The sequence below is a fragment of the Dysidea avara genome, chromosome 4 (assembly GCF_963678975.1).
Source record: "Dysidea avara chromosome 4, odDysAvar1.4, whole genome shotgun sequence".
Taxonomy (NCBI): domain Eukaryota; kingdom Metazoa; phylum Porifera; class Demospongiae; order Dictyoceratida; family Dysideidae; genus Dysidea; species Dysidea avara.
Window position 1 is genome coordinate 7126572 of NC_089275.1, and position 21706 is coordinate 7148277.

General features: G+C 40.2%; 1 protein-coding gene and 1 long non-coding RNA gene across 2 annotated transcripts; both read right to left on the minus strand.

Moving 5' to 3' along the window:
- Positions 1–742: 742 nt before the first annotated feature.
- On the minus strand, positions 743–6190 carry LOC136253491 (uncharacterized). Its single transcript, XM_066046166.1, has one exon. It carries the CDS (start codon positions 6188–6190, stop codon positions 743–745), a length of 5448 nt encoding a protein of 1815 aa, XP_065902238.1.
- Positions 6191–20853: 14663 nt separating this feature from the next.
- Positions 20854–21608, minus strand: LOC136254043 (uncharacterized). The gene is made up of 3 exons (XR_010700265.1): positions 21579–21608; positions 21447–21514; positions 20854–20923 (listed from the first exon to the last, which is right to left on the minus strand). It is a non-coding gene; the product is annotated as an uncharacterized lncRNA (long non-coding RNA).
- Between the last annotated feature and the right edge of the window lie 98 nt (positions 21609–21706).

The window sequence follows — 21706 nt, forward strand, 5'->3', positions numbered from 1 at the left end:
AAACTTAGCAACACACCAACTATACAAAAGCAACTTAAGCATACACTGAGATGCTCCTGGTTTTGTGGGGTTTCACACCAGATAGAGCTTTGACAGTTGCTCCTGGTTTTGAGGGGTTTCGCACTGGATTTCCCCTGATTGATTGGCCTTTTTCCTGGTTTATAGGGCTTCAGCTGCGAGTTGCTCCTGGTTTTGTAAGATTTCATTTAATAGTTATGCCAAGGCTTTATTCCCGGTTTTATATGGCTTCGCAGTTCCTCTCAATTTCGTGAGGCTTTGCTCTTACATGCCTGCTGAACTTCTATTTCTTTCTCCCACTATTTTTTGGTGATTTCAGAACTAATCACTCTACACCAACCTGTAATTTAAAATCAGATTTTGCAGCTCTCGTTCGATTTTGCGAAATCTTTTGAAACCCGTGAAATCTTGAGAAATTTGTTCAAGATTTTGAAATCCGTACCCCTTTTTCGTGAGTTGGTGACCCCTCGTTTTCAATACACAAGCAACCCAATTGCTGTAGTAAATAATCTCTCACCCCATATGACGAGTGGCGATGATAGTCAGGTTCTTCTGCCGCAGGATTACTTCGCCCTTCGTGGATTCAACTCGGACCGCCCGATACACACTACGCGTCCATATTGTTCATGTTAAGCACGTGCACCATGACATCATACATCTAAATATAGCCTAGCCTATTTATTGTTACAGCAATGTGTGCATGTACGCATGTTACTACAGTAAGTCAGTCCACGACATCCTCCGGGGGGCCACCAAGTTCAGTAGTCCACTTCTTCATCTTGGCTCTTGCTTTCTGAGCTGCCATACGTTGTGGTCGACTTGCCCCGGTAGGATTGTCTGCCTCCTTGTTCACAGTACAATTCTCTTGATCTGATGAGGTTGTTGCTCCATCTGAGGATACTTCCAATGGTATTAGTCTAGCTATCGGACGATTTGTTCTCCCATGTGCTGTCCGGATGTTGGCCGCACGCACCAGACCATCCTTTCCCATTATCAGTTCCTCAATGACAGCCAGTTTCCATGTTATCCGTGGAGTGTCATCGTGTACTAAGACTATGTCACCGGGCTTAATCTTCTGGGTGTTGTTTCCTGAGACTCTGTGGTATTCCCTGAGTGATGTTAGATATTCATGTCTCCAACGGGACTTGAATTGTTCAAGGAGAAATGCCTGCAGCTGTGCTCTTCGAGTCACATCAGTGTGATTACCAAAGGTGGGGTCACTCAGTTCCTGCTCCTCAATCACTTCATATGGCAGTGACATGATGCGACGACCATGTAACAAGTTGGCTGGAGTTAGCGGTTCAGCATCATCAATATCTGGGGAGATATGGGTCAGGGGTCTATCATTGAGAATCGCTTCTACTTCCACCACTAGTGTTTCCAATACTGTAAGTGTAACTCTAGATCGCCCAAGGACCTTCTTCAGTGCCATCTTCGTAAGCCCGATGAGATGCTCCCACCACCCGCCGTACCAAGGGGCACGCTTGGGAATAAACTGCCACTGCACTCCACGTCGTCCTAGCATCTCTGTGAGGTGATCTGACTGTAGAAGCTTCTGTAGCTCATCTGCTGCTGAAGAATATGTAGAAGCATTGTCGGATACTAGTACTTGTGGCAGGGATCTACGGCTGGCAAACCGCCTGAAAGCTAACAGGAATGTTTCCACTGTTAAGTCGGTAACGACTTCTAAGTGAATTGCTCGAGTGGTGGCACATGTGAACAAGCAAATGTACACTTTCATCTCGGTGTTTGATTGGCGGACATACATGGCTCCAGTAAAGTCAATGCCAGTGACACTGAAGGGTTCACAATCACGTGTTCTAATATTAGGAAGAGGTGGGGGATCAGGAGTGGCATATGGTTTTCCGATGTGTCTACGACATGTTGCACAGCGGCGGAGAAGTGACTTCACACATTGTCTACCAGATGGAATCCAAAACTTTTGTCGAATCAGGGTTAATGTAGCGTTAGTCCCAGCATGAAAGAGTTGAATGTGTGTGCTTAGAATCACCAGTGAAGTGAACATGTGCTTTGGTGGTAGTAGTAGGGGAAACTTGGTGGCTGCACTAAGGGGAGCGTTGTGTATTCTTCCACTGCAACGAACCAGACCATCATTGTCAAGAAATAGACGTAACTGTCGGATCAGTGTTGTTCGCTTCTGTCCTGGTGACTTAGAGGAGAGGTGTGTGAGTTCACTGCTGTAAACCTCAAATTGACACTGCTTCACCCATTGAATTTCAGCACTAAATAACTCTGCTGGTATTAAGGGGCCCGTGATTCTGTCTTGGAGTTTTCCTCGACAATTGTGAATAAAGCGGAGTGCGTAGGCGGTAACTGCCAACAGTCTTGAGAGTGTACTATAGTGTGATATATCAATGACACATTGTATACCTGTGGATTCTGATGACACTGTAGTAGCAGGCTGGAAATCAGCAGCAGTAACAGCTAATGCTTGTAACTCAATGGTTGGAGAGAACTTCCAGGTAGGCCAACTCTCTGGAGATGGCAGCCATTGTGGGCCATGATTCCACAGTTCAGACGACTTGAGCTGTGAGGAGGTGATGCCTCTTGTTAGTAAATCGGCTGGATTGTACTCTGTTGGGCAAAATCTCCAGGAGTCTACCTCAGTAACAGCTAAGATCTCTGTAACACGATGAGCAACAAACACATTATTCCGTTTCTCACCTCTCAACCAGTGGAGTACTATCTGGCTATCGGTCCAAAAGTGAGTGGAGCAAGTGAGAGGAGTGAGTGCCTTAGAGATAAATTCACACAATTTGGCAGCTGTGAGAGCACCCATGAGTTCCAATTTGGGAAGTGTAAGTTGCTTAAGGGGTGCAACTCTGGATTTTGCCATGACGAAGGATACATCATTATCTCGACAAAGGAAAGCCACTGCTCCATAAGCTACAGGACTAGCGTCAGCAAAAACATGTAGTTGGTGAGGTTGACTGGATGCCATACTCTTGGTAAAGTACTGCCTGGGTATAACTACATCCATGGATTCTTGGATGTCACGGGCAATGTGTAACCACTGTTGTTGAACATCATCAGCTAGTGGCTCATCCCAATGAACGTTGTTCTGCCACAATCTCTGCATAAACGTCTTAGCCTTGATTGTTACTGGTGACAGAAGCCCTAAGGGGTCAAAAATTTTCGATGACTCACGTAAAACATCACGTTTAGTAACGAGAGAAGTGGCAGCAGGTATGGGTGACTTAGTGGATAGGGATAAGGAATCAGTCTGTGTATTCCACTGGAGGCCCAGAACATTCACTGGATTGGTGTCATCACGTACTCCTTCCTTGGCGGCTTCGTCAGTAATCACTTGACTGTTAGAAGCCCAGCTCCTTAGATTAAACTGAGCATCCTTCATCACAGATCGTGCCATGTGATAGTAATGGTGAGCTTCTTCTACTGACTGACATCCAGATACAATGTTATCAACATACAAGTTTGTGAGCATATCATGTGCTATGGTGGACCTGTACTTAGATAAATGATAATGAAGAGTAGCGTTTAACATAAATGGCGAACAGACAGCCCCAAACAATACAACTTTAAATCTATACACTTGTAACTCACTGTCTGGATCCAATGGATTTCTCAACCATAAGAATCTGGTACAATCTCTGTCATCCTTGTGAAGCCATATGTGTAGAAACGCTTTCTCGATGTCTGTGCAGAGTCCCACTGGATGTACTCGAAAGCGTAAAATAATAGAGCAAAGGTCGTTCAGTTGAGGTTCACCAGTGTGTAGACAATCGTTCAAGCTGGGGTGGTCCCTGGATTGCTGACAGCTGCAGTCATACACTACACGAAGAGGAGTAGTTGCTGAATCTTTGTGGACAGCATGGTGTGGAATGTAATGGCAATGCTTGTAGTCTGTTGCAGAATCAATCCTCTCAATGAAGCCACGGCGTTCTTGGTCTGCTATGATCTCGTTGTATTTGCTGAGTAGAGCAGGAGTCTGTGCTAGCTTACGTGCAAGTGCTTTGGTCCGATGGACACATGTTGACAAATTGGTAGGGAGGGAGGGGTGACTGTCTTTCCACGGAAAGCGTGCACTGTAAGAGCCATCTGGTAATTGTTCAATACTGTTTGTAATGTACTGCTCTAGGAAGGTGTTAGCAGACTCATCTCTGGGAGAAATGCCAAGCGATTCCACTGACCAAAACTGTTGTAGATCAGGTTCAGGAACAGACTGTGCAGCAACATGAAACACAGTAGATGTTCTCTGTGGGGCAGTTGTCCTCATTGGTCCAGAAAGAAGGTAACCAAGTTTAGATTGCATTGCTGTGGGACCGTTACCTCTCACAATGTGGTCCTCCACAACATCCCAATAATGATCTGCCCCAATCAGTAGTGAAATTGTGAACTGCCCCGAGGACGTAACAGGATGAGCCAGACGCAATCCAGTTAGATAAGGAAAGCTAGCAAGTGACTTGAGATTAACATTGTGCATGGGTGCAGCTATGGTTGGAACAATTAGCACTGTAATTGGGATTGAGTGTCCTGAAATGGTGTGCAGATGGACCACTGCTGCTTCAAATTGACTGGTGTGACCACTCTGTGTTCCAAATGTAGAAATTGACAAGGTTTCACTCTTGTGCGGCTGTATCTGTAGGCAGTCAGCTAATCCCTTCGATACAAAGGACCGTTGGGAGCCCTCGTCAAACAAGATGTTTGCATCAACATGAGTCCCACTAAATGACACAGTAGACACTGCGGTCTTCAATAGACACATATCACTGATTCCAACATGAGTCTGTTGCACCTGTTGGGGGGTAGCTGAGGTTGCAGGTACACTACTGTCAGTTCGTACAGCTGGCTCCTTGGATTCCTGTTTCTCTGCACCATTATCAGTGCACAGACTGGTGTGGTGCTTGCGATGGCACTTATGACATCGGTGTCTTGAAGTACAAGCACTGACCTTGTGTCTCCCCAAACAATTGAAACACAGGTTCTTCTCCCCTACAAAGGTCTTGCGAGCTTGACATGTGGTAAGAACTTCACAATTCAACGGAGAATGAGAGCCCTTGCAATAAGCACATGTACGTTGGCTTGGTACACTCTGTCGTGAGGGAAGACTAGCTGCCTTACTGGTTCCAGTGAGGAATGCAGCCGTGTGGTGTAAATTCTCAGGGAGGTGACTTGTGGTAACCTCAGCCTCAAACACTCTGATCTCCTTACGTATGGCGTCCTGAAGTCCTTCCAAATCCCATTCGTCATTGTCATGCTCCCTCACCATATTCTTCTTAGTCTTTGGTGGCAGTTTACTAAGAATAACAGGGACTAGTAGATCACCATAAGTGTCTGTGGACTTCCCTAGTGTAGTTAAGCTGCGTACGTGCTTCTCAATTGTGTCAGAGAATGACTGCAAACTGGCCAGGGTGTTTGAAGGCTTTGGCAGGTCTAATAGTGCTTGCAGGTGGGCTTTCTTCTGCTTGGATGATTGACCATAGCGGTCCTTGAGGAGAGTGACTGAAGTTTCGTAGTTATCACTTGTTAACGAGAAGCCTGCAATAACATGTGATGCTTCACCACGTAGCTGTGATCTCAAGTAATTCAGTTTCTGAACAGCAGAGATTGTGGGGTTTGAATTCACTGCCGCATCAAATCCGTCCCAGAACGCTTGCCACTCTAGTGCGTCACCTGAAAAGGTAGGGAGATCAAGCCTGGGCAAGCGTACAATGGAATTAGTTCCAGGAGGTGGATCGGTGCGAGCTATAGGCTGAGTCTCTGAAGTGGTAGTATGTACAGCTTTTGTGGTAGGTGGCGGTGGTTGTGTCGGGGATGGAGCTGGTTCTGTAGGGGTGTGAGGTGTAGAAGGTCTGACAGGTACAGAGGTAGGTCCTTGAAATTTCTGAAGGACATGTTTCAGTCTTGCGATTGTTTTAGAAATTTCTGCACTGATTTCCTCACATTCCATCACTTCAGCCTCCAGCTCTGACTCTTCAATAAGTCCCAAGAGTTGACTGTCTAATTCAGAGAGTTTAGTACTCTTCCTTTCTAGTTGGGCGATCAAGTCCGTAATAGTGACAGAATCATCAGCTTCAGGGGCATTGCTGCTGCATCTACCGAGTATTTCTCCAGCAGAACTGAACAGACGCTTGAGGTGCGCCCTGTATCCTCGACGCGATTGAATAAGACGCTTGGAGTCCTCCGCCATGGTCTTCTTGTCACTAAAAGGAGATACAGCAAACAATTGCTCCACAGAAACGATTCGCTTGCCTTACGGGGTACCGTTGAACTGCCACGGTACCACGACGTTTGAGTAGCGGGTTAGAAAGGGCCGCAAGACACAACGAATCGGATCCTGGTTGAAACAGCACCAACAATATGACGAGTGGCGATGATAGTCAGGTTCTTCTGCCGCAGGATTACTTCGCCCTTCGTGGATTCAACTCGGACCGCCCGATACACACTACGCGTCCATATTGTTCATGTTAAGCACGTGCACCATGACATCATACATCTAAATATAGCCTAGCCTATTTATTGTTACAGCAATGTGTGCATGTACGCATGTTACTACAGTAAGTCAGTCCACGACACCCCAGTAGTCCATCTATGGGTGGCTAGTAAAACATATTTAATTAACTGAATTTAGATCTGATATTCAAAACTGTGTGCACTGATAATTTGATACAACAATAAATAAACTAGTTATAAGTAAGAACAGCCCATCAGCATCCAGTTTTGGACTTTTAGAAACATCTACTCTTCTCCTATCACATGATTCAGATTGATGTATATAACTTTGAAACAGTACACGATAATGTAGCAGCATGTAAAATTATACAGTGTTACCATAAACAAAATTTGCATTTACACAGCATGAGATATATGCCAAAATTTACACAGTAACTTTATCATTGTACATACCTAGATAATGACATGCAGGAAGAAAGTCCTTAAAATGGTTGAGACTTGGTCACAAAAAGACCTCAAGCATTGCAAAATCTTACTTCAATTGTTGATTTGCTATGCTCTCACAAGCATATTGTAGGCTAATAGCCCGCAGCAGGCATCCAGTTTCAAGTTTAACCACGCCATTCATTTTATAAGCACGCCTTTAAAATTTAGACATGCAAAGTAGTGCTCGAGGTAGAGTCTACGTAACATTGTATCTACATTTGTTAGGACAAATCCAGAAATATCACAGAAAATTCTGTTTAGCACTGTTTTGTATAGCTGTAATAGAGACCACATTCCCTGATATTTGTGTTTTTAACCTCGGCTTTGTAGATCCTTATTCTAGGTCTCTAACCTGTACAATATCTCTGTTGTTCTTTGATATCAAGCAGTCTGCTCATGCACTCATTTGCCACATTTAATTTGTTTGAAACTGAAATCTGAATTCCTTATTTGATCAGCCTCCTCCATGACAACCTCGGCGTAACTACTATAGCCACAGTAAATGAAAGCCCACAAAGTGACCACAAAATTGTGATGCCAGCATAAGAAGAAAGTAACTAGATACAGTAGGTAGCTATAGATACATGATACATATAAGCAAGGCGATAAAAAGTTGTATGTGAGGCCAAGCTTTTTTTTTTTTGAGAGCTGCTCTCTTGAGACACAGACCAGTCAAACTGAGCCAATCTTGTACAACACAATCAATGCTGATAAAGTAATATATTGCATCATTGAAACAATGCTGGATATATAGTTACTACAACAATGTCATGTATTTCATGATAACATGCATTACTGTGCCTTGAGCTTAGCTAGGACAGCAGACACAGATCTACTAATCATTTTGCTGTAGCTAATTATATCAGCCTGTATTTGAGCTCCACAGCATGGGGTTACATATTATTTTGTGTACTAGGGTGCTGACAGCATATCTGCTTACATCAAACACTGCCTCATGACAATTGTCACTCCTCAGGCATCTGTTAGTCACATGAGAATCACATGTTTGTACTAACAATAATCACTGTTAATCATATTCAGAAATTTGCGTTGCACAGTTAAGAATTGTGATAAAATATAGATGCAGTAAAACCTACTATACCGCATATTGTTAATTGGGAGTAAGTTTCATTTAAATCACTTGGTGCGGCATGTTGTGAAGCTACTGGCCATCCCACTCTTATGGCACTTTATAAAGACAAAAGTCATGCAATGTAAATGAAAGTAGTAGTAGCAGCATGATGCTTACTATACAGTAACCAATGGTTACAAACAGGGTTTTCAGTAGCAACATTTGAAGTGGTCAACTGATTGCACTGTACGAACTGCTGGTTAATTGTAACATCTGCTGTTATAGAATTACAATTAAGGCAAATTACTACCTTTTATATAATTATGGACTAAGTGACACCTGTTAAACCATCCTACACCACAACTAAGTGTAACATGTTTATGACGTGCAACTACTAAATACAGTACATATTTAGCTGCTTCCACCACACAACTGAGTGAACTACCCATACTATAGTTGCAATAAAACATGATCACTGGTAACACCAGAAATCACATCTCTTTCATTTGCAACATCTGAGGGAAGGCATTCATATCCAGCTCAACGTTAGAACACAGGTTTAATTGCTGTTTGTACTGACACTAATCACTGTTAATCTTATTCACAAGTTTTTGCAATAAACTAACTTGTGTAAACTGTATGCACCTCTCTAAGGTTTTGCAATGAACACAAATGTCTATTGTCTTGTACCTTTTGTTTTTAGTATGTGGTTTAATGGTTTAGAGTGTGTCTATAAATACAGTGTGCCTGTTGTACTTGTTCAGTCTGTATGTTGCTGATGTTTCAAGCTACGTCAACATCCTCTTGAAAGATGAAAATGTCTACATTGTACTATATTGTCATAGTAACAGTCCTACTGGATCAAGTTGTTAGTGATGACCCTATACAACTTGTACTAAGTTTGGACTAGAACTAGATCATCCTGGAACCTCATGTGATGATATATATGAGAAGAACCTAGCTAATCACTACAAGTCTGGATTATATGTAATCAAAACAAACAAGGTACAGCTTGTCTACTGTGATATGAGCTTAGAGTGTGGTAGTCACAAGGGAGGTTGGATGAGGATTGCTGACCTTTATTAATTCACATATGTGGCTAGATATAGGACATGGATTTCAGACCACTTTTTTGTAACTTGGTACCTATGTTAACCCATGTTTACCTTAGTTTACCGCAAGTGTACCCATGTTTACCTTATGTTTACTCTTGTCTACCTTATTTTACCTCATGTGTACCTATTTTAACCCGTGTTTACCTTAGTTTTCCATTTTAACATCTTCATACTTAGTCACTATTATGTTTACCTGTTTACCTAGGTTTATATAAAGTTCATCATATTTTACTGTACTGCATATTTCCTGGTCCAGGAAATTTTAGTATTCTTCCAGTGTGAGTTGCTACAGTCTTCAGGGATTTTGTGATGCATCATCAGCAGCACATGCAGCAGTGGTATATCTAAGAGTAGAGGGAAGTGCTGGCAGCACCGTAAATTTTGTGGCATCGAAGACACGAGTTGCTCCTACTAACAAGCTGTCGATCCCAAGACTTGAACTTTTGTCTTCCTTGTTGTTAGTAAATTTCATGTCCAGCATCTCTATGGCGTTGGTGACAGAGTTCCCATTGCAGGATCAGTGCTGCTACACTGATTCGAAAGTAGCACTTTATTGGATTAGGGGGACAACGAAGGAATAGAAACTATTTGTTGAGAACAGAGTGAACAAAGTTGTGCCATCAGTTGTGAAGTGTGCAAAGTAGCAGCCAGCAGCTGAGCCTCCTGTACATAAAGAATTGTAACCACTGTTTTTGATCCATCCTGATGAACAATTATCCCTGCTTGAATTAAGGTCAGCAATCCTCATCCAACCTCCCTTGTGACTACCACACTCTAAGCTCATATCACAGTAGACAAGCTGTACCTTGGTTACATATAATCCAGACTTGTAGTGACTAGCTGGGTTCTTCTCATATATATCATCACATGAGGTTCCAGGATGATCTAGTTCTAGTCCATACTTAGTAGTACAAGTTGTAGGGTCATCACTAACAACTTGATCCAGTAGGACTTTTACTATGATGAATGCAAGCATCTTCATCTTTTGTGCTTTGACATGGCTTAGAGTACCAGACTGAGCAGCATACATTATTTATACACCACAGCCTTAGAATGAAGAACAATGAAAAAATTGCGTTTAGCTATAACATAACCCGGAGTAGTACAAAGTTACATTACTGTAGATTTACAGTATATAATTTCTTCCATAAAAACACATGAATATATTTTGGTGAGCTCAAAAATATGTGAATAAGATGAACAGGATTTGTGCAAGATGCTTTAATTTTGAAACCTTCACGAGTTGTAGCTGCAGGGAAGAATATGAGAATATAAATATTTTCTTGCTAATCATGCAATGTTGTAAATGATCATGCTTCAAACGATAGCTACAGTAGACCTATCATTCTAGCCATATATATATATGTATCCATATAAGATTGCTCTCTCCTATAGACAGCATAATTTTACTTGGATTGCACTTCTACAAAAGTATATGAGTGAATGATACCCTGCCAAAACATGTTACATAGTTGCAGGAATTTTACAAGTATACTTGTATAATCCCTGCAATCTTCAATCACTGTTGAAAAAAATTGGTATGTTTAACAAGAGGACCTGAGGTAATTATTTGTGTGAGACTATACTGAAATCAACAAGCTTAAGGGTAGTTTAAAAATCTGCTCCCTAACTGTAAGTCAGCTGTAACTACAGTAGGTTCAACTAAACAGTTCACATTACAGTTGTCTGTGTCCTAGTTGGGTTACCATGGTTATGGTTGAGCTGTTGACTACTTCTAAATTTGTGGTAAGCTAGTGACTGGGGCTTCCTGGAATGGCACTAATTTGCATGTGCACCTGGAAGTGAAGGATCTGTCCAATGAGTGTGACAATGATTCAAGTCCATCACATTCAATTGTCTCTAATGGCTGCATGGTTTTACTACTGTATTTCCAATTTATGACAGAGTTCTTTGCACTTACAGCCAAAGTCTCTAAAGCTTTTGTGATAGCAGAAGCTAGTCCCAAGATCAGCTGTACTTATGCAATACCTCCCATTCACAAGTACAGCCAGTATACAATGCTATAAAATACTTCTAACACACTACTACTGTCATGTATTACATACATCGTACAAGGCACTTCTCCATGTTAGCTGGCTAGCTAAGTATGTATGAATGGTGCTACAGTACTTGAATTCAGTGAGTATGTACCTACAGTATCAAGACACACGGTAGTGTGTCGTGCGGCCCAAGAAGCCAGCGTGCAACACCCACGAGTATATTGACAGGAAGAACAAAAACGCACTTTTCGCACCTCTGTAGCTCTGTGCTGCCTTGATGAAACAAGCCGAGTTTTGCTGTGGACACTCCCTCCAACTTCAGTACTCCACATTCCAAATTTGAGCGAAATCACGTCAAGCATTCCCGAGATATGTGACTTCAAAAATTGGCTTAGTTTCTTCGTTTTTTTTTTTGTTTGTTTTTTTTTTCTTATTATTTTTCTTCCTCTTTTTGCACACTTACAAAAAGTGCTATAAAACGCGAACGCTATATCCGATTGCCTTGAAATTTGGCACACAGAAGGGGGTATAAAGGCGCATCTCGGTACCACCTTTGGCTGGAATACAATAAACAGGCAAAGAGTTATTAGCAATTATTCATGAAAAATAACACCAATATGTTGTCACGCCTACAGGGTAAACCGCTTACGGGAAAAAGCTGAAAATCGGTGGGTAAATAGGTTAACTATTGAACCTCAAACCTTTTGTGGTTTGAAAGAAATCAAGCTAAAAACCAGGAAGATACAACGAAAAAACCAACAGTGTGTAACAATTATGCAATCGAGATTAGCTAATAAAAAACGACTACTTGGCATGCCTACCAGAAAAACCGCTTGGGTTAATGCTTTGAAAATCGCTGTACAGATGGAGTAATCATCTTAGAAAGGCTCTTCAATGGTGTAGAAGAATCAGACTTAAAGCCCCGGAGTATAACATGAAATCCAACTTGGTGTAGCAAGTGTGAGATAGAAATACTCTAATAGAGCAGTCATCCTAATAGAGCAGTCACCCTGAAGAGAATTCAAGAGATCAGCTAGAAATACAGTAAGTAACCTGTATAGAGATCAGCTACAAACAAATCACCCTGTAGAGAGTTCAGTAACAAACAATTCACTCTGTAGATAGATCAGCTAGAAGAAGTTACCTTGTAGGGAGTTCAACTATGGAAAGAGGTAGTTCAGCTAGAAGAAGTCACCTAGTAGAGAGTTCAGCTACAAATAAGTCACCCTGTAGAGAGATCAACTACAAACAAGTCACCCTGTAGAGAGATCAGCTAGAAGAAGTTACCTTGTAGAGAGTTCAGCTACAAAGAAACTATCATGTAGAGAGTTCAGCTGCAAACAAATCACCTGTAGAGAGTTCAGCTACAAACAAATCACCCTGTAGAGAGATCAGCTAGAAGAATTTATCTTGTAGAGAGTTTAGCTACAAACAAATCACCCTGTAGAGAGATCAGCTAGAAGAATTTATCTTGTAGAGAGTTTAGCTACAAACAATTCACCCTGTACAGAGATCAGCTAGAAGAAGTTACCTTGTAGAGAGTTCAGGTACAAACAAATCACCCTGTAGAAAGATCAGCTAGGAGAAGTCACCTTGTAGAGAGTTCAGCTACAAACTAGTGACCCTGTAGAGACATCAGCTAGAAGAAGTTACATTGAAGAGAGTTCAGCTACAAAGAAACCATCATGTAGAGAGTTCAACTACAAACAAGTGACCCTGTAGAGACATCAGCTAGAAGAAGTCACCTTGTGAAGTGTTCAGTTACAAAGAAACAACCATGTAGATAATTCTGTAATATACGAATTATATATATAAATTGTACATTTACTGATAAAATCAGAAATATTTAAAGTATTTAACATCTGCTTCATCTTTTCTTCTTCCTGTGGTAAAAAAAGATAGGTTAAAAAAGTCTCAAAGCCGGCCATAGGCCAGCTTTGGGGTATCATAAACCATGATAGTGGGTTCATAATAGGGATCGCAGCAGAATTTTTGAAAATTCTAATAGAGCAGTCACCTAAACCCAGCCTTAGAAAGCAGACTTGAGCATAAAACAACACTCAGAAGGCTTATTATCAAACACTGGACTCAGACAAATGGTGATAGAGCAGTAAAAATGGTCTAGACGAAATTTAGAAACATTCAAAAATTGCGAATTTTACGTGAATTGTTCATATTATTATTCATAATATTATTATTATTATCAATTTACCAAAAAAGGAAGGCATACACAATAGGCAAAGCCTGTACAAGGTGTCCGCCTACAAAAACAAACATACATATACCTACAGCACACTACAAACTAAACAGTACACAACAAAACACAAAACAGTGATTAAGAAGTTACTTGACACATAAGTACTTATAAAGGTGATGCCGGAAAGACTTTCGATGACTGTCTTCAAGGATATGTAATGGTACAGTGGTACAATGGTACAGTTTATTATTTTGTTTCACTCGTGTACCGCTCAAGGCTTCCATTTTTTCGCGATAAAAACTACACAGCCTTACTCACTGAGTCCTTCTGCATGTCCATGACCCATTAATTAACCCGTACTCCACAGATTGCTAACCGGCCTCCACCTTGATAAATTTCTAAGTTCTTCACCATTCAGCCTGCTGTTCCATATATGGAAAAGCCGTAGAAGAACAACATTACGGGATCTTGTGTGCTCAGGCATAGATCGTATATTCTTCTATGGCTCAGGGAATGCGTATTGTTCGACTATAGTCTTTATAACGTTAATAGATGGCAGATTGAAGTTGTGCAGCACTCTTTTATCTTACAAGATCGCCATAATAGGGTCTCTAGTGGGCTGCCCATGTTTGCTACAAAGGCTGTTCAAGTGCGTATGCAAGGCCCGGCATCCAGTTTATTCTTCATCCTAGCCATCACAGTCAGTGCTTTATTTGATCAAAGATAAATGGTAGCGCTGATATCATGGCTGCTTTTCACACACAAAAAAAGGTTGGGTGGGGTGTTTATTACAACCCTACCATTAAAAATGTTTTGTGGTCTAATCACATATCATCAACAACCCTCCCATATGGCATCCATGTCATAAACAACTTACAGGTCCGGGTGTGAAGCCTGACAGTCTTATAAGGGAGGATTGTGTGCTACCGTGCTTAGTCACTGTAACTAGCTACTGTGTACTTACTCTAGCACATTCTCCGATCAGCTAGCACATTCTCCGATCAGCTAGTGACATTGACAGTTGCAAGCATTTATGACCACATGCTAACCAGACATTCCTGACTATACCTATGGTGTTCCACTTTATGACACACTGCTGCTAGCAGGCTACACCTAGGCTTTCCATGGCTAGAGCCCAGTCTAAGTCCTGGTAATTGGAACTCAATATGCCAGTTTAAAGTACTCCTGCATGGGTAAGGAGTGCCAAATCCCTGGTAATCATGTACGACTGGCTACGCTACTGGCCACTAGTAATGACATTGTGAATTGTACATGCAGACACCAGCATAGGAAGACTTTTTGGCCAAGCCTAGCCATCTCCTCCTATTTAGCTTGATTAATACCAACTCACACGGTTGCTGCTGCATGCAGTCTTGTTCATATGTGCATTTATACAAAGGTGTTGTGAAGTGTCATCACTACAATAATAGCACTACAGCTACAATGTATAGCTATCTCTTCACTACCTATTCTGCTAGACAACTCTACACCTATAATGCACATGCTTGATGTATATGCATCATAATATCACGTGAAATTTATCTTCTCTTTTGAAAAAAAATGGACTCTACAGGAATTATAACACTGACAGTTACCATTCTTATAACTTGTATCAGGCCTAATATTTCACGGACCTATCAAGCCTAATGTATTTCACGGACTGGACTCACGCACTGAGCTGGAAACAGTTTTTAAACAATAATCCAGATATTATCCATCTCTTGCAACACTGGAGACACCACTATCGAGCTACAACTGCTAATACTGCTCTTCTTTACAAGTCAACAAACTAGCGCATGCACTAATTAATTAGAATACACTTACGATGCACGAGTACTAGCAGTGATAAAACGTGATAGAGGCCGTTGTTGTAGCTTAGATGTTTTTCCTTTGTTGCTCCAGTACTCAGCACTAGTGTTAGGGCTGTAGTGATGAGCCAGTTTATTTGCATAGCCCCATCACCTCGCCGGGCGATGCCATCTACAGCTAGCTACCCTGCTAAGAATTTTATTATTATTATTATTATTGTTACTGACTCATCTCTACAACCCTAGCACTAGTGCCAAAACAATAAAGGAAAACATCTATGCTACAACAATAGCCAGTACTCGTGTATCGTAAGTGTATTGTAATTAGTGCATGCATGCGCTAGTTTGTAGACTTGTAAGGAAGAGCAGTATCAGCAGTTGTAGCTCGATAGTGGTGTCTCCAGTGTTGCAAGAGATGGATAATGTCTGGATTATTGTTTAAAAACTGTTTCCAGCTCAGTGCGTGAGTCCAGTCCGCGAAATACATTAGGCCCTTGTATCATAGAGTTTCATTCTTTTCCTTCTGTTAGAATAAACACCTAAGACATCTTGTTCTTCTTCAAGTCTCCTGTGCCGTCATCAACACTGTCTCCTGTATGATAGGTGCACAATCAGTAATTCTTCTGACAGGTAGCTAGCTCATATAGCAGTGTGTTTTCAGCAATGGTAAAAGTGTGACGATGATTGCTGAAACACTGAGTAGACTAGGAATTAATGTATCCTGCCTTATATTTTGTGTGTGTACAAATCAGGATGAAAATACAGTCTTTATCATAAATTACAAAATTAATCTTGCATTAAAGATATCTACATAGTTAAAGAGTTAACCTTTTAAACTAAGGAATCTCTGTTAGCTTACTACACTAATGTGTCAATTAACTTATAATCCATAAATGGATTTGAAAAAAAAAGTACACAAACTAGACATATTAAACTTTAAAATAAGAAATAGGGATCGCTGAAAAAAGCCACAAAACAAGAAGGGATCGCTGGGATGGTAATGTAAACCACAAATCCCTATTTTGACTCTCTATACTCAAATGGAGAGAGTCAAAATAGGGATTTGTGGTTTACATTACCATCCCAGCGATCCCTTCTTGTTTTGTGGCTTTTTTCAACAATCCCTATTTCTTATTTTAAGTTTTTAATATGTCTAGTACAAATACAAAAAAGAAGTGAAATCTAATCCAAAACAGCCAAGCTGTAAAAAAAGAGTGCGGCCCTCAAAAAGGCTATGGTGAAAAAAGATGTGAAATCCAGGTGGCGGCCAAGAAATGGCTGTGATGGTAGGTTAATGATAAAAATTTTATTAACAACAATTCAGGTGAATTTTGTGCCAAGACCAAGCGGCACCAAAATTCACCTGAATTGTTGTTATTAAAATTTTTACCATTTACCTACCATCACAGCCATTTCTTGGCTGCCACCTGGATTTCACATCTTTTTTCACCATAGCCTTTTTGAGGGCCGCACTCTTTTTTTACAGCTTGGCTGTTTTGGATTAGATTTATTATTCATGAGAATTACCACTGTATTTGTATCTTTGAAACATTGTCTGCTAAACTATGTTAGCAACTACATGGAATTGTAGCCCCTTAAAATTGCCTGCTACGTATATGTGAACAAGTTATTAATAGCATTGTATGTATATTTCAACAGTGTGTGTGTGTACAACAGTGGACAAATAGCATGCAATTTTCTAAACACAGTACAAATTGTTCATTTGACCACTGGCTACTGTATATAAAGCTGTAGCTGCTCTATTGCTACACCTTCATCGTTAAATCCTTGATCATTACAAATCCTCACTTCAATACTTGGAGCACTCTCTTTTACAGGTAGCTGTTGAAAGAACCACGGCATTCCCGGCTGGTTACAGCAGTTGTTTTCACTGGGACATTTGTTGCCATCCCACAATGGGTCATTGGTATGGAGTGAAGTAAGATCATAAAACCCAGTGTTACCTGATTCACAGTAATAATCATTACCAATATATGGGGGAGGAGTTGTTCCAGGATACTTGGCACAAGGACAGTTGAAATGGTTATTCTGTTTATAATCATAATCTTCACTCAGTCCTACAGCATAAGTCCATATATGCTTGCGAGGATTACCATATGTGATGGACACTCCATCAACATAAACACTATCAAGTGATTTTGATACAGTTACCCTTGGTGTATAACCTCTATAACCAAGTGCAGCATAGCCGTATGGAAAAAACCCATCCATGCTTCCCTTTTGGTACCCTTTCATCATCCCACATATTCTACTAAAACTTGTGCCATCAGTTGTGAAGTGTGCAGAGTAGCAGCCAGCAGCTGAGCCTCCTGTACATAAAGAATTGTGGTTGAGATTTTTTAGCCATCCTGCAGGGCAATTATTCTTGCTAGTGTCCAGGTTAGCAATCCTCATCCAACCTCCCTTGTGACTACCACACTCTAAGCTCATATCACAGTAGACAACATGTATTGTGTTTGTATTGATTACATATAATCCAGACTTGTAGTGACTAGCTGGGTTCTTCTCATATATATCAGCACATGAGGTTCCAGGATGACTTAGTTCAAATCCATACTTGTGACCATCACTGACGACTTGTTTCAGCAGTGCTGTCACTATTAGGGTATAATACGCTATGAACATCTTCATCTTTCAAGAGGAACTACTACACCTAGCACATTTTAAATGTTGCCTTTTATAAGTTCAGTATTGTTGACAAGTATTGCTATATTTATCTGATCAACAGCACAAGGTATTCTACCTTATTTTGGATTACAGGAAGAGCATAAATATATTTTACATATCAGTCTGATAATGGTTAGAAAGTAGACTCCCAGGTTTAAATTGTAGGGGAAAGCTTAGCATTTAGTCTTCATGGTCACATAACATTCAACATGTTGCAGTTTGTCACCATACTGAGATCATTAAAGCATTGGGATGGGCTAGAAATGGACTCGGAACTTGCTCAATCTGTTATAGTCTTAAACACGTTCTTTTTATGCTCTACTCATAGCACATTTGTCACTTTAGCACTGTAAACAAACTGAGAGGCCAGCTGTATGAGATACCACTGATGAGGTGCTGTTTCTTTAGTTTTCAGGTTCAAAAGTGGAGATGTGAGAATGATATACACATGTGGCTGTGACTGCTTATTTTGCTTGTCTTGACTGAGTTATACAATAGGTGTAGGAGCACGTCTAGTTTTCTACAGCAAAAATCATAGCTGATTGCAGCTAGATCATTAAGGAGCGTGGTCACCATCTTCTGACCATTTGAAAGCATGTCTTGATTGCTTAAGGGGTGTTGTCATTATGCTATTGTTTTTTAAGTGCAGCTACTCCCTCTTACAGTAGTGTAAGTGCTTTAAATGTTCTGTGGCGTTTATGTATTCTCCTTCAAGGAAATTGTTAATACGAATGTCTCGCTATAGTTTTGTTGTATGGACCATGTACTTGAAGATAAAAGGAAAGGCAAAGTGGAAAAAGCAGACACTCATTGGAACCAAAAGGCACAGAGTTTGTTACATTGTAGCATGAAATGGTAGCTGTGCACTGTTTCATGTGGCGTCTAGCCTTGCAACCATGGTCAAAGAGTATATCTAGTACTAGATTTAGTGTTAAAAAACCAAGAAAATGCATATAGAAGGTTGAAAATTGAATATAAAAAAATAGCCAAAACACAGTTTTCACACTCTTCTGCTTTTTGTATTTCCATGATGGCTTTCAATTAATGACAGCAGTTTTGTTCAGACTGTTAGCAAGTCCCAAGTCCTTTTTATTCTCTCTGTGTTGTGGTCACATCATCATGAATCAGATCACAATCTACTTTTTGTGTATTATCAGAGAAGACGTGAAGTAGATCACAGAGTAGTGAAAATATCACAAATTATTGTGTAACTATAGAGGACTCTAATCCTACACACACACAGAGTGATCCTACTCAAACAAATGTCAGATAAAATGTCTAACTCAGCAAATAACATGATAAAAGTATTTTGTCATGAGGTATGTGTACACAGCAGGATAGTTTGATTGGAGAAACCTTTTAGCTGATTAATTAGCTGTATGTAACTAGACTTTTTAAAAGTTTGGCTTTGGTAAAAGAATTTACTATGCAGATAACAGACATTGAGGGTTATACTTTGTTGAAATGCTGCACGTTTGCCAAAATAATAAGGTACAGTGTACCCCACGTCCCCAATTATACAGTATGTAGTAGGTAATACCAGTCCAACAGGGCAGTTGGTGGTATTGGACAACATACATATGTAACAGTACGACACTACAACAACCTGGGAATGTGTGTATAAGCACCTTGTATACAGTTGTAATGTGGGGGTGCTACATAATACTGAGTAACATAAAAGTTTACTGGAGTGGTGGGGAATTTTAATGAATTTGACGAATTGCATTGCAGTGTTGTCAAAAAATTTCCTATCAAAATTTTACATTTAGCAGGCATTTTGACCAAAATTTTACTCATCAAAATGCCAAAATTTTCTGACTTCAATTTTTACACTTTTCAGTGTATTATTGTAAGCAGGAGCTTATGAGCCACTAAAGGCGGCGAAGGAGCATAAAACTGAGTTCCATGGCAATATAAATTATGTCACTGTGTTTGCTTTACGTCACGCGCAAATGGCACTCCAGATGCACAAAGTAGAGACGACGAGTTCATCACCATTGAAGAAGAGAAAGACCTCAAGGAAGACCCAGCCAACTTTACCATCGCCATTGGTCACTGGTCACATGCAATTTCGTATACAGCTTCAAATAACGAGATTTTACTTTTCTTATATGGAAACTAATCAGAAATTGATTTGGATTGTGATAGCACCTGGCAGGCAGTGTAAGTTTCATGCTCCTTCGCCGCCTTCGATGGCTCATAAGCTCCTGCTATAAGTTTTTCTGCTAGTTTACATAGTTTGTCACTATTTGTCATTAATCAGGTAATATAGGTATTTACTGACATATCAAATATTGACAAGCACTGACAGATGTACAGTAGATCCAGATGTATGTACTATAGGGTTGAAGAAGCCATCCAATGGGGGAATTGTAGTATTCATGCAAGCTAACTAATCTCTTTTTAAATTCACAAGTTTACAAGTACAAGATAAGAAGTTGACAAGCTAGTAGGGATCACTGCAATAAAAAGTGCGTAAACAAGGGGGTTATCACTTGAAGTGCAAAGTTTATCCTCATAATTATAATTACTGTAACAATAAACATGTATGGCTAAAGTAGGGATTAAATTTGTACTTCAAGCTAACCTTGTTTAAGCACTTTTTATTGAAATGAGATCCCCCTTTTAGGGATCCCTGTGAGATCCCTAAAATTCCTTACACTTATTTGACTTTAATTCAACAATAGTAAACTTTTATAACATCAGATCAAAGGAAAAAATGGCACCAGAAGTATGGGGCTATAATCGTATGACAAATGAACACCTCTATACTTTTTACTAAAGGTGTCATGAAGGTATTGTCAATATTTTTCATGGAAAGTTCAAATCTTCATGATCACAATTATACAGTACTACCATACTGTATGATGATGAATTCCATTGTCATGGTTATATTGTACGAACCCCTCTTTACCAATTTGGTATTTATCAATATGTGTCAATAATGTGGTCACCACTTTAATAATAAGACTATCTCATTGTAGCAACCTTGTCAAGTAGACCTTCAGAGATGTCTAAGGTATATATTTCTTGACTTTTCCACTTAATAGGACCACCTCACATTTCATGTGGTTGTGCTGACAAAACCTCATCGATAGGGCCACCTGTGGGATTAAAAATATGACTTTTATTATTATTATTATTATTAGCACTTTACAGTGACCAGCACTGAAGGTCTGACAGCAACATGTGCTGCAGCCTTAGGATTACCTAACCTACAAGGACTTAGACCTAGTGTTCAATTACAAGGTGGTCTTAGCTATGTATGTTTGGGGCCTACTACTTGATCATTAGCACTAATATATTTGGTGATTGAATATATAAGAATGTATAGTTCACCGTGTTCATAAATGTACCAGAGGAGGTTGGACGCGTTCACGTGAGCTGTACATTTTCATTGGAAAATCTTCGTTTCAAGACAATTTTATTAAAACTATAGTGCAGTTGAAAGTTTAAGTATTTCTAAATCTAATGGCATGGCGATCCCCACTGATTTGGCTGGTAACAAAGCCAGGGTTTAAAGCGCCAATAAAATATATTACGTGAAATCAGTTTTATTGAGGAAGGTAATACAGCGATCTCAGTGTAACACAGTGAAGGGTCGTTGTTTCATTATAGAAAACGTACGTGACAAGTCTGGTGAAGTTGTATGCATCAAATCACAATTTGTTAACTTCACCCCGAATCTCAAGTGCCTTGAGAAAACAAAGTACATAGCCTTGAAGCCTACGTGAAGGACGATCTGAATATTTAACGAACCCCAGTGAACTCCATAGTTTTTCAGTTTAGTATTGCGACTATTGAGGGTCACGTGAAATACCAAAGAAAAGAATGCAATTAAGAGCAATATATTTAAGTAGCCGGCGCTTATAGCGCGTCCACCCTCC